General features: G+C 41.0%; 1 protein-coding gene across 2 annotated transcripts in view; it reads left to right on the forward strand.

Moving 5' to 3' along the window:
• Positions 1-12,589, forward strand: part of BMPR1B (bone morphogenetic protein receptor type 1B) — a 113,266-nt gene that overhangs the window by 94,404 nt on the left and 6,273 nt on the right. For both annotated transcript variants that reach the window (XM_060011609.1, XM_060011611.1), the window contains one exon: positions 12,325-12,500. In XM_060011609.1, coding sequence (XP_059867592.1) covers positions 12,325-12,500 — 176 coding nt within the window. The remainder of the gene's footprint in view (positions 1-12,324; positions 12,501-12,589) is intronic.

Raw genomic sequence — 12,589 nt, forward strand, 5'->3', positions numbered from 1 at the left:
GCCGCCTGCGTACGAGCAGTAAGTTTTAGACAATAAAACCAATTAACATTATCACTATGTGCAAAGTTCTAAACGGTGTCGGTGACAAAGTGACATCTCCAGTAGCGTGCATTTCTTCTACTGTCTTCTCCTTAGTATGCCCCTCCCTTGCACCTTCAGAAGAGAAGAGGAAAATCTTAGTTTTGTATCTTTTTCTTTTCTCTCTTTCTCTCTCTCTTTCTCTCTCTCTTTCTTTCTCTCTTTCTCTCTCTCTCTCTCTCTCTCTCTCTCTCACACACACACACACACACACACACACACACAGTATCAAAGTCATCTTTGCTTTACTTCCCCATTTGGAGCCGTTGCCTTAGGATCCCTCACTTACTTGGTGGCTCCAGGTGAGAGGAGCCACTCAAAGTGTGCATCCGTGTAGGGGGCCCTTTGTCATCAGTGTGGACCTCTTCCTTCACCATGCTGGCTTTTTTTTTATATCCTGCCACTGTCAGTCAAGTGACGTTGGTCAGAAATAGGAACTTGGTTGTCATGCCTCTTTGTGGAACCCCAGCTGAGGGCACCCTAGGTTTTGAGATTCGAATAAAATGAGGCTTTATTGTCCCTGTTCCTCCCTAGTGCAGCAGGGAACTCAGTGTCATTCACAGCACATCTGTGGATCCTAAGGAGCTTGTTTGCCTCTTTGTCACGTCAGCCTTACATCTCTGATACATGTTGTACCTTTTCTACATGATGCAGCTGCTGATTCTTTTCTTCCACAAACACTGTCAGCTCAAGATTGAACACATCTTTACTGGGGTGTGTTGTAGGGTATTGCATGATATTTAGTTATTAAAATTCACACTACCAGAACATTTTTCCCTTTTTTTTTTCCTATAGGACCTTAGTGTCTTGTCATAACCCTGGGCCTGGGAGAGAACCCCTCTTCTCTCCAGGTGGCTTGCCCCTTACCCCCAACCTCCCAAGTTACCCATCTTTCCTTCCTTCCTCCCTCCCTCACTCCCTCCCTCCTTTCCTTACTTTCCTCTATTTATTTATTTATTTATTTATTTACATCTTTATTGGAGTATAATTGCTTTACAATGCTGTGTTAGTTTCTGCTGTATAACAAAGTGAATCAGCTGCACATATACATATATCCCCATATCTTCTCCCTCTTGCATCTCCCTCCCACCCTCCATATCCCACCCCTCTAAGTGGTCACAGAGTACCGAGCTGATCTCCGTGTGCTATGTGGCTGCCTCCACTAGCTATCTATTTTACATTTGGTAGTGTATATAAGTCCATACCACTCTCTCACTCCGTCCCAGCTTACCCTTCCCCATCCCCGTGTCCTCAAGTGCATTCTCTACGTCTGCGTATTTATTCCTGTTCTGCCCCTAGGTTCATCAGAACACTATTTTTTTTTATTCCATATATATGTGTTAGCATGCAGTATTTGTTTTTCTCTTCCTGACTTACTTCACTCTGTATGACAGATTCTAGGTCCATCCACCTCACTACAAATAACTCAATTTCGTTTCTTTTTATCACTGAGTAATAGTCCGTTGTATATATTTGCCACATCTTCTTTATCCATTCATATGCCGAGGACACTTAGGTTGCTTCCATGTCCTGGCTATTGTAAATAGAGCTGCAATGAACATTTTAGTACATGACTCTTTTTGATTATGGTTTTCTCAGGGTATATGCCCAGTAGTAGGATTGCTGGGTCATATGGTAGTTCTATTTGTAGTTTTTTAAGGAACCGCCATACTGTTCTCCATAGTGGCTGTATCAATTTACATTCCCACCAACAGTGCAAGAGGGTTCCCTTTTCTCCACACCCTCTCCAGCATTTACTGTTTGTAGATTTTTTGATGATGGCCATTCTGACCAGTGTGAGGTGATACCTCATTGTGGTTTGATTTGCATTTCTCTAATGATGTGTGATGTTGAGCATTCTTTCATGTGTTTGTTGGCAATCTGTATATCTTCTTTGGATAAATGTCTATTTAGGTCTTCTGCCCGTACTTGGATTGGGTTGTTTGTTTTTTTGATATTGAGCTGCATGAGCTGCTTGTAAAATTTTGCAGATTAATCCTTTGTCAGTTGCTTCATCTGCAAACATTTTCTCCCATTCCGAGGGTTGTCTTTTCGTCTTGTTTATGTTTTCCTTTGCTGTGCAAAAACTTTTAAGTTTCATTAGGTCCCATTTGTTCATTTTTGTTTTTATTTCCACTACTCTAGGAGGTGGGTCAAAAAGGATCTTGCTGTGATTTATGTCATTCAGTGTTCTACCTATGTTTTCCTCTAAGAGTTTTATAGTGTCTGGCCTTAATTTAAGTCTTTAATCCATTTTGAGTTTATTTTTGTGTATGGTGTTAGGCAGTGTTCTAATTTCATTCTTTTACATGCAGCTGTCCAGTTTTCCCAGCACCATTTATTGAAGAGGCTGTCTTTTCTCCATTATATATTCTTGCCTCCTTTATCAAAAATAAGGTGACCATATGTGCATGGGTTTATCTCTGGTCTTTCTATCCTGTTCCATCGATCTATATTTCTGTTTTTGTGCCAGTACCATACTGTCTTGATTACTGTAGCTTTGTAGTATAGTCTGAAGTCAGGGAGCCTGATTCCTCCAGCTCCGTTTTTTTCCCTCAAGACTGCTTTGGCTATTCGGGGTCTTTTGTGTTTCCATACAAATTGTGAAATTTTTTGTTCTACTTCTGTGAAAATTGCCATTGGTAGTTTGATACACATTGCACTGAATTTGTAGATTGCTTTGGGTAGTATAGTCTATTTCACAATGTTGATTCTTCCAATCCAAGAACATGGTATATCTCTCCATTTGTTTGTATAATCTTTAATTTCTTTCATCAGTGTCTTACAGTTCTCTGCTTACAGGTCTTTTGTCTCCTCAGGTAGGTTTATTCCTAGGTATTTTATTCTTTTTGTTGCAATGGTAAATGGGAGTGTTTCCTTAATTTCTGTTTCAGATGTTTCATCATTAGTGTATAGGAATGCAAGAGATTTCTGTGCATTAATTTTGAATCCTGCTACATAACCAAATTCTTTGATTAGCTCTAGTAGTTTTCTGGTAGCTTCTTTAGGATTCTCTCTATATAGTATCATTTCATCTGCAAACAGTGACAGCTTTACTTCTTCTTTTCCAATTTAGATTCCATTTATTTCTTTTTCTTCTCTGATTGCTGTGGCTAAAAGTTCCAAAACTGTGTTGAATAATAGTGGTGAGAGTGGGCAACCTTGTCTTGTTCCTGATCTTAGTGGAAATGCTTTCAGTTTTTCACCATTGAGAACAATGCTGGCTGTGTGTTTGTCATATATGGCCTTTAGTATGTTGAGGTAAGTTCCCTCTGTGCCTACTTTCTGGAGGGTTTTTATCATAAATGGGTGTTGAATTTTGTCAAAAGCTTTTTCTGCATCTCTTGAGATGATCATATAGTTTTTCTCCTTCAGTTTGTTAATATGGTGTATCACATTGATTGATTTGCATATATTGAAGAATCCTTGCATTCCTGGGATAAACCCCACTTGATCATGGTGTATGATCCTTTAAATGTGCTGTTGGATTCTGTTTGCTAGTATTTAGTTGAGGATTTTTGCATCTGTGTTCATCAGTGATATTGGCATGTAGTTTTCTTTCTTTTGTGACATCTTTGGTTTTGCTATCAGGGTGACAGTGGCCTTGTTGAAGGAGTTCAGAAGTGTTCCTCCCTCTGCTATATTTTGGAAGAGTTTGAGAAGGATAGGTGTTAATGCTTCTCTAAATGTTTGATAGAATTTGACTGTGAAGCCATCTGGTCCTGGGTTTTTGTTTGTTGGAAGATTTTTAATCACAGTCTCAGTTTCATTTCTTGTGGTTGGTCTATTTATATTTTCTATTTCTTCCTGGTTCAGTCTTGGAAGGTTGTGCTTTTGTAAGAATTTGTCCATTTCTTCCAGGTTGTCCATTTTATTGGTATATAGTTGCTTGTAGTAATCTCTCATGATCCTTCGTATTTCTGCAGTGTCAGTTGTTACTTCTCCTTTTTCATTTCTAATTCTATTGATTTGAGTCTTCTCCCTTTTTTTCTTGATGAGTCCAGCTAATGGTTTATCAATTTTGTTTATCTTCTCAAAGAAGCAGCTCTTAGTTTTATTGATCTTTGCTATCGTTTCATTCATTTCTTTTTCATTTATTGCTGATCTGATCTTTATGATTTCTTTCCTTTGCTAACTTTGGAGGTTTTTTGTTGTTCTTTCTCTAATGGCTTTATGTGTAAGGTTAGGTATTTTATTTGAGATTTTTCTTGTTCCTTGAGGTAGGATTGTATTACTATAAAATTCCCTCTTAGAACTGCTTTTGCTGCATCCCATAGATTGGGGGTCATCATGTTTTCATTGTCATTTGTTTCTAGGTATTTTTTGATATCCTCTTTGATTTCTTCAGTGATCTCTTTGTTATTAAGTGGTGTATTGTTTAGTCTCCATGTGCTTGTACTTTTTACACATTTTTTTCCTGTAGTTGATATATCTAGCCTCATAGCATTGTGGTCGGAAAAGATACTTGATACGATTTCAACTTTCTTAAATTTACCAAGGCTTGATTTGTGACCCAAGATATGATCTATCCTGGAGAATGTTCCATGAGCACTTGAGAAGAAAGTGTATTCTGTTTATGGATGGAATGTCCTGTAAATATGAATTAAGTGCATCTTGCTTAATGTGTCATTTAAATCTTGTATTTCCTTATTTATTTTCAGTTTGGATGATCTGTCCATTGGTGAAAGTGGGGTGTTAATGTCCCCTACTATGATTGTGTTACTCTCAATTTCCCCTTTTATGGCTGTTAGCATTTGCCTTATGTATTGAGGTGCTCCTATGTTGGGTGCACAAATATTTACAATTTTTACATTTTCTTCTTGGATTGATCCCTTGATCCTTATGTAGTGTCCTTCTTTGTCTCTTGTAATACTCTTTGTTTTAAAGTCTATTTTGTGTGATAGGAGAATTGCTACTTCAACTTTCTTTTATTTCTTTTTTGTGATACGCGGGCCTCCCACCGCTGCAGCCCCTCCCGCTGAGGAGCACAGGTTCCGGACGCGCAGGCTCAGCGGCCATGGCCCACAGGCCCAGCCGCTCCGCGGCATGCGGGATCCTCCTGGACCAGGGCATGAACCCACATCCCTTGCATTGGCAGGCGGACCCCCAACCACTGCGCCACCAGTGAAGCCCCAGCTTTCTTTTGATTTCCATTTGCACGGAATGTCTTTTTCCATCCCCTCACTTTCAGTCTGCATGTGTCCCTAGGTCTGAAGTGGGTCTCTTGTAGGCAGCATATGTACGGGTCTTGTTTTTGTATCCATTCAGCCAGTCTGTTTCTTTTGGTTGGAGCATTTAATCCATTTACATTTAAGGTAATTATCTATATGTATTTTCTTATTACCATGTTCTTAATTGTTTTGGTTTGTTATTGTAGGTCTTTTCCTTCTCTTGTGTTTCCTGCCTAGAGTAGTTCCTTTAACATTTGTTGTAAAGCTCGTTTGGTGGTGCTGAATTCTTTTAGCTTTCGCTTGTCTGTAAAGGTTTAATTTCTCCGTCAAATCTGAATGAGATCCTTGCTGGGTAGAGTAATCTTGGTTGTAGGTTTTTGCCTTTTATCACTTTAAATATGTCCTGCCACTCCCTTCTGGCTTGCAGAGTTTCTTCTGAAAGATCAGCTTTTAACCTTATGGGGATTTCCTTGTATATTATTTGTTGTTTTTTGCTTGCTGATTTTAATACTTTTTCTTTGTATTTAATTTTTGATAGTTTGATTAATATGTGTCTTGGCGTGTTTCTCCTTGGATTTATCCTGTATGGGAGTCTCTGTGCTTCCTGGACTTGATTAACTATTTCCTTTCCCATATTAGGAAAGTTTTGAACTGTAATCTCTTCAAATATTTTGTCAGTCCCTTTCTTTTTCTCTTCTTCTTCTGGGACCCCTATAATTCGAATATTGGTGTGTTTAATGTTGTCCCAGAGGTCTCTGAGACTGTCTTCATTCTTTTCATTCTTTTTTCTTTATTCTGCTCTGCAGTAGTTATTTCCACTATTTTATCTTCCAGGTCTCTTATCGGTTCTTCTGCCTCAGTTATTCTGCTATTGATTCTTTCTAGAGAATTTTTAATTTCATTTATTGTGTTGTTCATCATTGTTTGTTTGCTCTTCATTTCTTCTAGGTCCTTGTTAAATGCTTCTTGTATTTTCTCCACTGTGTTTCCACGATTTTGGATCATCTTTACTATCATTGCTCTGAATCCTTTTTCAGGTAGACTGCCTATTTGCTCTTCATTTGTTTGGTCTGGTAGGTTTTTACCTTGCTCCTTCATCTGCTGTGTGTTTTTCTGTCTTCTCATTTTGCTTAACTTACTGTGTTTGGGGTCTCCTTTTTGCAGGCTGCAGGTTCGTAGTTCCTGTTGTTTTTGGTGTCTGCCCCCAGTGGCTAAGGTTGGTTCAGTGGGTTGTGCAGGCTTCCTGGTGGAGGTGAGTAGTGCCTGTGTTCTGGTGGATGAGTCTGGATCTTGTCTTTCTGATGGGCAGGTCCACGTCTGGTGGTGTGTTTTGGGGTGTCTGTGACCTTATTATGATTTTAAACAGCCTCTCTGCTAATGGGTGGGTTGCGTTCCTGTCTTGCTAGTTGTTTGGCATGTTGTGTCCAGCACTGGAGCTTGCTGGTCTTTGAGTGGAGCTGGGTCTTAGCACTGAGATGGAGATGTCTGGGAGAGCTCTTGCTGTTTGATATTATGTGGAGCTGGTAGGTCTCTGGTGGACCAATGTCCTGAACTTGGGTCTCCCACCTCAGAGGCACAGGCCTGACACCCGGTCAGAGCACAAAGACCCTGTCAGACACATGGCTCAGAAGAAAAGGGAGAGAAAAAGAAAGAAAGAAAAATAAAATAAAGTTATTAAAAAATAAAAAAATTTTAAAAATTTAAAAGTAATTATAAAATAAAAGAGCAACCAAACCAAAAAACAAATCCATCTATGATAACAAGCACTAAAAACTATACTAAAAAAAGAAAGTGACCAGACAGAACCTTAGGGCAAATGGTAAAAGCAAAGCTATACAGACAAAATCACACACAGAAGCATACACATACTCACAAAAAGAGAAAAAGGAAAAAAAAAATATCGTTGCTCCCTAAGTTCACTGCCTCAATTTTGGGATGATTCGTTGTCTATTCTTGTATTCCACAGCTGCAGGTACATCAAGTTGACTGTGGAGATTTAATCTGCTGCTCCTGAGGCTGCTGGGAGAGATTTCCCTTTCTCTTCTTTGTTTGCACAGCTCCCGGGGCTCAGCTTTGGATTTGGACACGCTTCTGGGTGTAGATTGCCTGAGGATGTCTGTTCTTCGCTCAGACAGGACAGGGTTAAAGGAGCCGCTGATTCGGGGGGTCTGGCTCACTCAGGCCGTGCGTTCTCCTGGGGAAGTTGCCCCTGGATCACGGGACCCTGGCAGTGGCGGGCTGCACAGGCTCCCGGAAGGGGGGTGTGGAGAGTGACCTGTACTCGCACACAGGCTTCTTGGTGGCGGCAGCAGCAGCCTTAGCGTCTCTTGCCCGTCTCTGGGGTCCGCGCTTTTAGCCGTGGCTCGCGCCCGTGTCTGGAGCTCCTTTAAGCGGCGCTCTTAATCCCCTCTCCTCGCGCACCAGGAAACAAAGAGGCAAGAAAAAGTCTCTTGCCTCTTCAGCAGGTCCAGACTTTTCCCCGGACTCCCTCCCGGCTAGCCGTGGCGCACTAACCCCCTGCAGGCTGTGTTCACGCTGCCAACCCCAGTCCTCTCCCTGCGGTCCGACCGAAGCCCGAGCCTCAGCTCCCAGCCCCGCCTGCCCCGGCGGATGAGCAGACAAGCCTGTCGGGCTGGTGAGTGCTGGTCGGCGCCGATCCTCTGTGCGGGAATCTCTCCGTTTTGCCCTCCGCACCCCTTTTGCTGTGCTCTCCTCCGCGGCTCCGAAGCTTCCCCACTCTGCCACCCGCAGTCTCCGCCCGCGAAGGGGCTCCTAGTGTGTGGAAACCTTTCCTCCTTCACGGCTTCCTCGCACTGGTGCAGGTCCCATCCCTATCCTTTTGTCTCTGTTTTTTCTTTTGCTCTATCCAGGTATTTGGGGAGTTTCTTGCCTTTTGGGAGGTCTGAGGTCTTCTGCCAGCATTCAGTAGGTGTTCTGTAGGAGTTGTTCCACGTGTAGATGTATTTCTGATGTATTTGTGGGGAGGAAGGTGATCTTCACGTCTTACTCTTCTGCCATCTTGAAGGTCTCTGACTGTTTTTAGGTATTTTTATTTTATCCTGTCCCAGCCCTGCTGTCTCTAAAGTTCATAAGAAAAGTACCCATTAAAGTATGATTCTAGCACAGGGTTTTTTCTGGAGAGGAATTTACTCTACATCCCTTAACTTATTTTATTCAAATTTTACTTTTATTTTCTTCCAGTTCCACTTAAATCTGTATCTTAGTGGTACTCACATTAACAGGGACAAAAGCCTTGTTGGATCTAGTAGAAGTATTAGTTGTAAAAATATGATTGGGTAACAGTGCCCCTGTAATTCTCTAAACCCAGTTCTTTAATCATGACCCTTTTGTGCAAATATTTCCATCCCTTCTCTATGGGAAAGGAGAAGAGAGATCGTGTTTCCTCTACAGTGAATGCAGCACCCACATTTTGATGGTAGAAATGTATCTTTTCTGTACTTTTGTCCAGTTTATTTAGAGGACTTTTGATCTTCAGAGCCTTGTGCCTCTAACCTGTGCCTTAATCCTTGACATGTATACTTTTCTTGGTCCTCATCCTGCTGTTCTTTTTATTTATAATATATTTTAAACATACAGATAATATAAAAAATAATGAGTCACTCATGTAATAATTTAAGAATGATATTAACAATTTGCCTTATTTTTGTCTGGTCTTTTTTTTTAAAAAAAGAAATCCAGTGTTAAAGAACCCTTTTGTACTCTCCTCCCTGTTTTATCCTCCCTTTTCCACCCAGAAGTAACCAGTATCCCGGTTGGCATTTATATTTCCTGTATGTGATTTGACAATTTACACACATATGTGTACGTGTAGCCACTGTGGCACATGGAATTATGTTGTGGGTTCGGAGTTCTTCTCCGACTCTGCCCCCTTGTGCTGTATCCATCTTTTCTTGCCAACATCTGCTCTCAGCCCTCCCGGCCTCCATGGAAAAGGAAGGCAGGGAAAGCTGAAGGCAACCTGGCCTTTTCTTCTTCCTCCCTCTGCTTGGCCCTTTCCTTCAGTGACTCCGTACCTAGCCTCAAGGCTCTGCACTGTCTGACTCTACTTCCCGTCTCTTTTTCTTCTTTTACTCTTGCTGCCCGAGTGTTAAATCACTTTAATTTCTCTTTTTGGTCTTGAAGATTAATACAAGTTCCATTTTTCTCTGCCCTTATTTGAGGACGGGTAAGATGATGTGACTGAAGACCTGGGAGAGAAATACAGTATAATTACTTTCAAGTAGAGAAACCCTCCCGAGGGAAGAAGGGACAGAGCTGTGTATCTTGGAGGATCTGATACTTTGTCATGTCAGATGGGAATTACTTATAGTTAGTATGTTTGTTCTTTAAATATAGTGCTAAAGGCGTGTGCCGTTGGGTTAATAGTCACCTGTTACAAAATTAATTTGCTTAACAAAATTCAGTTTATCTTCCTGTATACCTGTAATGTCTCCTTTTATGGTCTACAGAGATTTTTACGTATCTCTTTAAATCACGCACAGTGAAGTTTACTATAAAAAGGCCTTCTCCTTCTTTCGTTTAAAGTATATTCTTTATCTGCCATGTGCAAGGCACACTGTGAGTGGAGACGAAGGGGGCTGTGCTCTTTAGGGACATAACAAATGATTATGACAGTTATTCAGAGCTCAGAGGAGTTTACTGTCTTAGGGTGGAAGATGGATATTTATTGAGATACTACAAGGGAGAATATTTATTCAGATTCTTCTAGGGGAAGATATTTACTCAGAGACTCGCAGGGGAGATGTTTATTCAGATACTAGTGGGGGAACCCCTAGGATGGGGGGAGGAAGGTTGAAGAGGTACAGCTGTGCCGAGCACACGTGGCCTGTGTAAGGGACTGGTTTGGGGGCCTTTGATGGGCAAGCCACATCCTTGACTATATGTTTTTTCAGTGTTTGAGGGAATGAGAGTTTAGAGAACTGTGTATAGTCTGCCCATCACAAATCTTAATTCCGTTATCATAGAATACCAGTTACCTCTTAGTTTTCCAATAGATGTCTCCATGTCACGAATTCCATCAGCCCTTCCTGGCCTCCCGAATCCAAATAAAACATTAAGGACCTAAGTGTAAGAATGGAAAGGAATTGCCTAAAATCTTTATCACCTGTGGTCAGAGTATGTCTTTGGCTTAAATGCGCTCCTGCAGGGCCCATGCTAGGACTGTTTCTGGTTTCCCTTCCCAGGACATGTTCTGGAATGTAATTTAGGCCCCTTAGCATCTTCTTTCCATCTGCAAACCCCCATGTTCGTTTCTCTGCATAGAACCCAGAATCCTCTATCCAATCCCAGCACTGTCTTTCTCTAATGATTCAAAATTATAAATTATAACACACACATATAACATATTAATGAAATATCCACTGTGTGTTCACATAAGAGGTGTCAGTGGGTAGAAGAGGAGAGAAATTGCTTTATAATTGAAGATGGAGCCTTTGTGGCATCTTTTAAATCTAATGGTTATCATTAAGCCTCTTCTCTGCTCAACGTTCCTTCCTTACTATGTACTATTTAGGTACACAGGTGACATTTTTCTATTGTATCCTGCTGGTAAATACTATGATTCACGTTTTAAACTCTTTCTAGTCTTAGAAAAGAGCCCAGAGCACTAAGACCTACGTTCACAGATGGTAAGGAGTACCAGCTCGTTAGTTTTTTTTCATTTTAAACAATTTCCACTTTAACTTTTATTTTAGGAAAAGAGGCTCCTTGAGAGTTGTTGCTTTGAGAAGATCCCAAGGGGCCTAATGAGTATCCTAGTGACACGTCTGATGAAATAGCTTTAGCTTAAGGATTTTAGCTGGAAGTGAATTTTAAAGGGTCGTAAGAATGAAGCTCTATAAGTGTTAGTAAATGTAAACAGTGTTGAGATATACAGAGTTTTAGAAGACAGAGATTGAGGCGATAAGATCAGGCCCAGAGGTTTTTTCCCCAAAAGCCACTAGTGTTTTGCTAAGTTTGCAGGTGTCTGTGACACAGCATGATAAATGTGATATCTGACTTATGCAACTGTTTTCCACGTTGAGGAAAAAGAACATGTAAATGCTTGAGAGTCAGTGGAGTGTGTTGAAAAGAAAAAGAAAAACTCTTGGGAATCGGGAGAGAGGAAGGTTTATCCAAGGTTTTCCACAAACTTCAGATTACTTGTGAGTTTTTGTACAAGACCTTTCCTGTCTCATAGTTTCATCATCCGTCTAAATGGGGGCTCATCACCCCTCAGTCCCAGTAGTTTCTATTGAGCTGTGGGACTTGTTAGACTTGTGCTGTGTGCTCGCTGCTGCACTGGCAGCCATGTCACATGCATCCTCTCATTTAATGGTCAGCCCCTCGAGTCATCATAGTTTAGCAGCTTTGCAACATGGGTTCGTAGCTCCGGCTCCAGCTCGCGGCACCGAGGCCATGGTTCCTGTGTGCCAGCCTCTAGATCGATGTCCTTCCACCAGGAATTTCTTCCCCATCTGTGGGGAATAATAATGAATGGAGCATGTTGTGAAATTTTCTTAAAGCTAAAGATATTCTATTCAATGACTTCCTTTTGTTATTAAAAATACATGTTATTCGGTTTATGAAATAATAGTGATGGTAGAAAGCTCTTTTATAGGTCTCTGCTTATCAAAATAAAACGTTTGCAAATCTTTGTTGGTCCTCTCCTCCCATCCCTTTTTACTTGTTTGTAGCTATAAAAGCCTCCCAACACTTGGCTTAAGAAATACTGTCTGAAACCAAATTGACACGTGCACCTGCCAATTTTAAGAGCAAAGCGACTAAAATATGAAGGGAAAGATGGTATTTTCTAGATATTTAGCAATAATTTAGAGCTTACACTTGATCTAGTGGCAATGCTATCCTATATGTGGCAGATTCGTTCTGATTGAACATCATCTACGTTGGGTTTTTACCTGTGAATATTTAACTTTTGGCAGGAAGTATTTTTTAAGGAACCCTGGAAGGATATCCTTTCCCACCTTTCATTAAAGCCCTGGGTCAGGAATCACCTTGATTGTCATTTGTTGGTCCTCTTCAGTGCTTATAGTGCTTTGCTTTACTTTTTCCTTAGTGATACGAATGAAGTTGACATACCACCCAACACTCGAGTTGGCACCAAACGCTATATGCCTCCAGAAGTGTTGGATGAGAGCTTGAATAGAAATCACTTTCAGTCTTACATCATGGCGGACATGTACAGTTTTGGACTCATCCTGTGGGAGGTTGCTAGGAGATGTGTATCAGGAGGTAAGTGACCGCGATACTGTTGGAGCTACAAACCCTTTCTTTCTGATCAGAAATCAGAGTTGTCTTGTTTGCAGAATCAGGTTTGATTT

The sequence above is a fragment of the Delphinus delphis genome, chromosome 5 (assembly GCF_949987515.2).
Source record: "Delphinus delphis chromosome 5, mDelDel1.2, whole genome shotgun sequence".
Classification (NCBI taxonomy): Eukaryota; Metazoa; Chordata; class Mammalia; order Artiodactyla; family Delphinidae; genus Delphinus; species Delphinus delphis.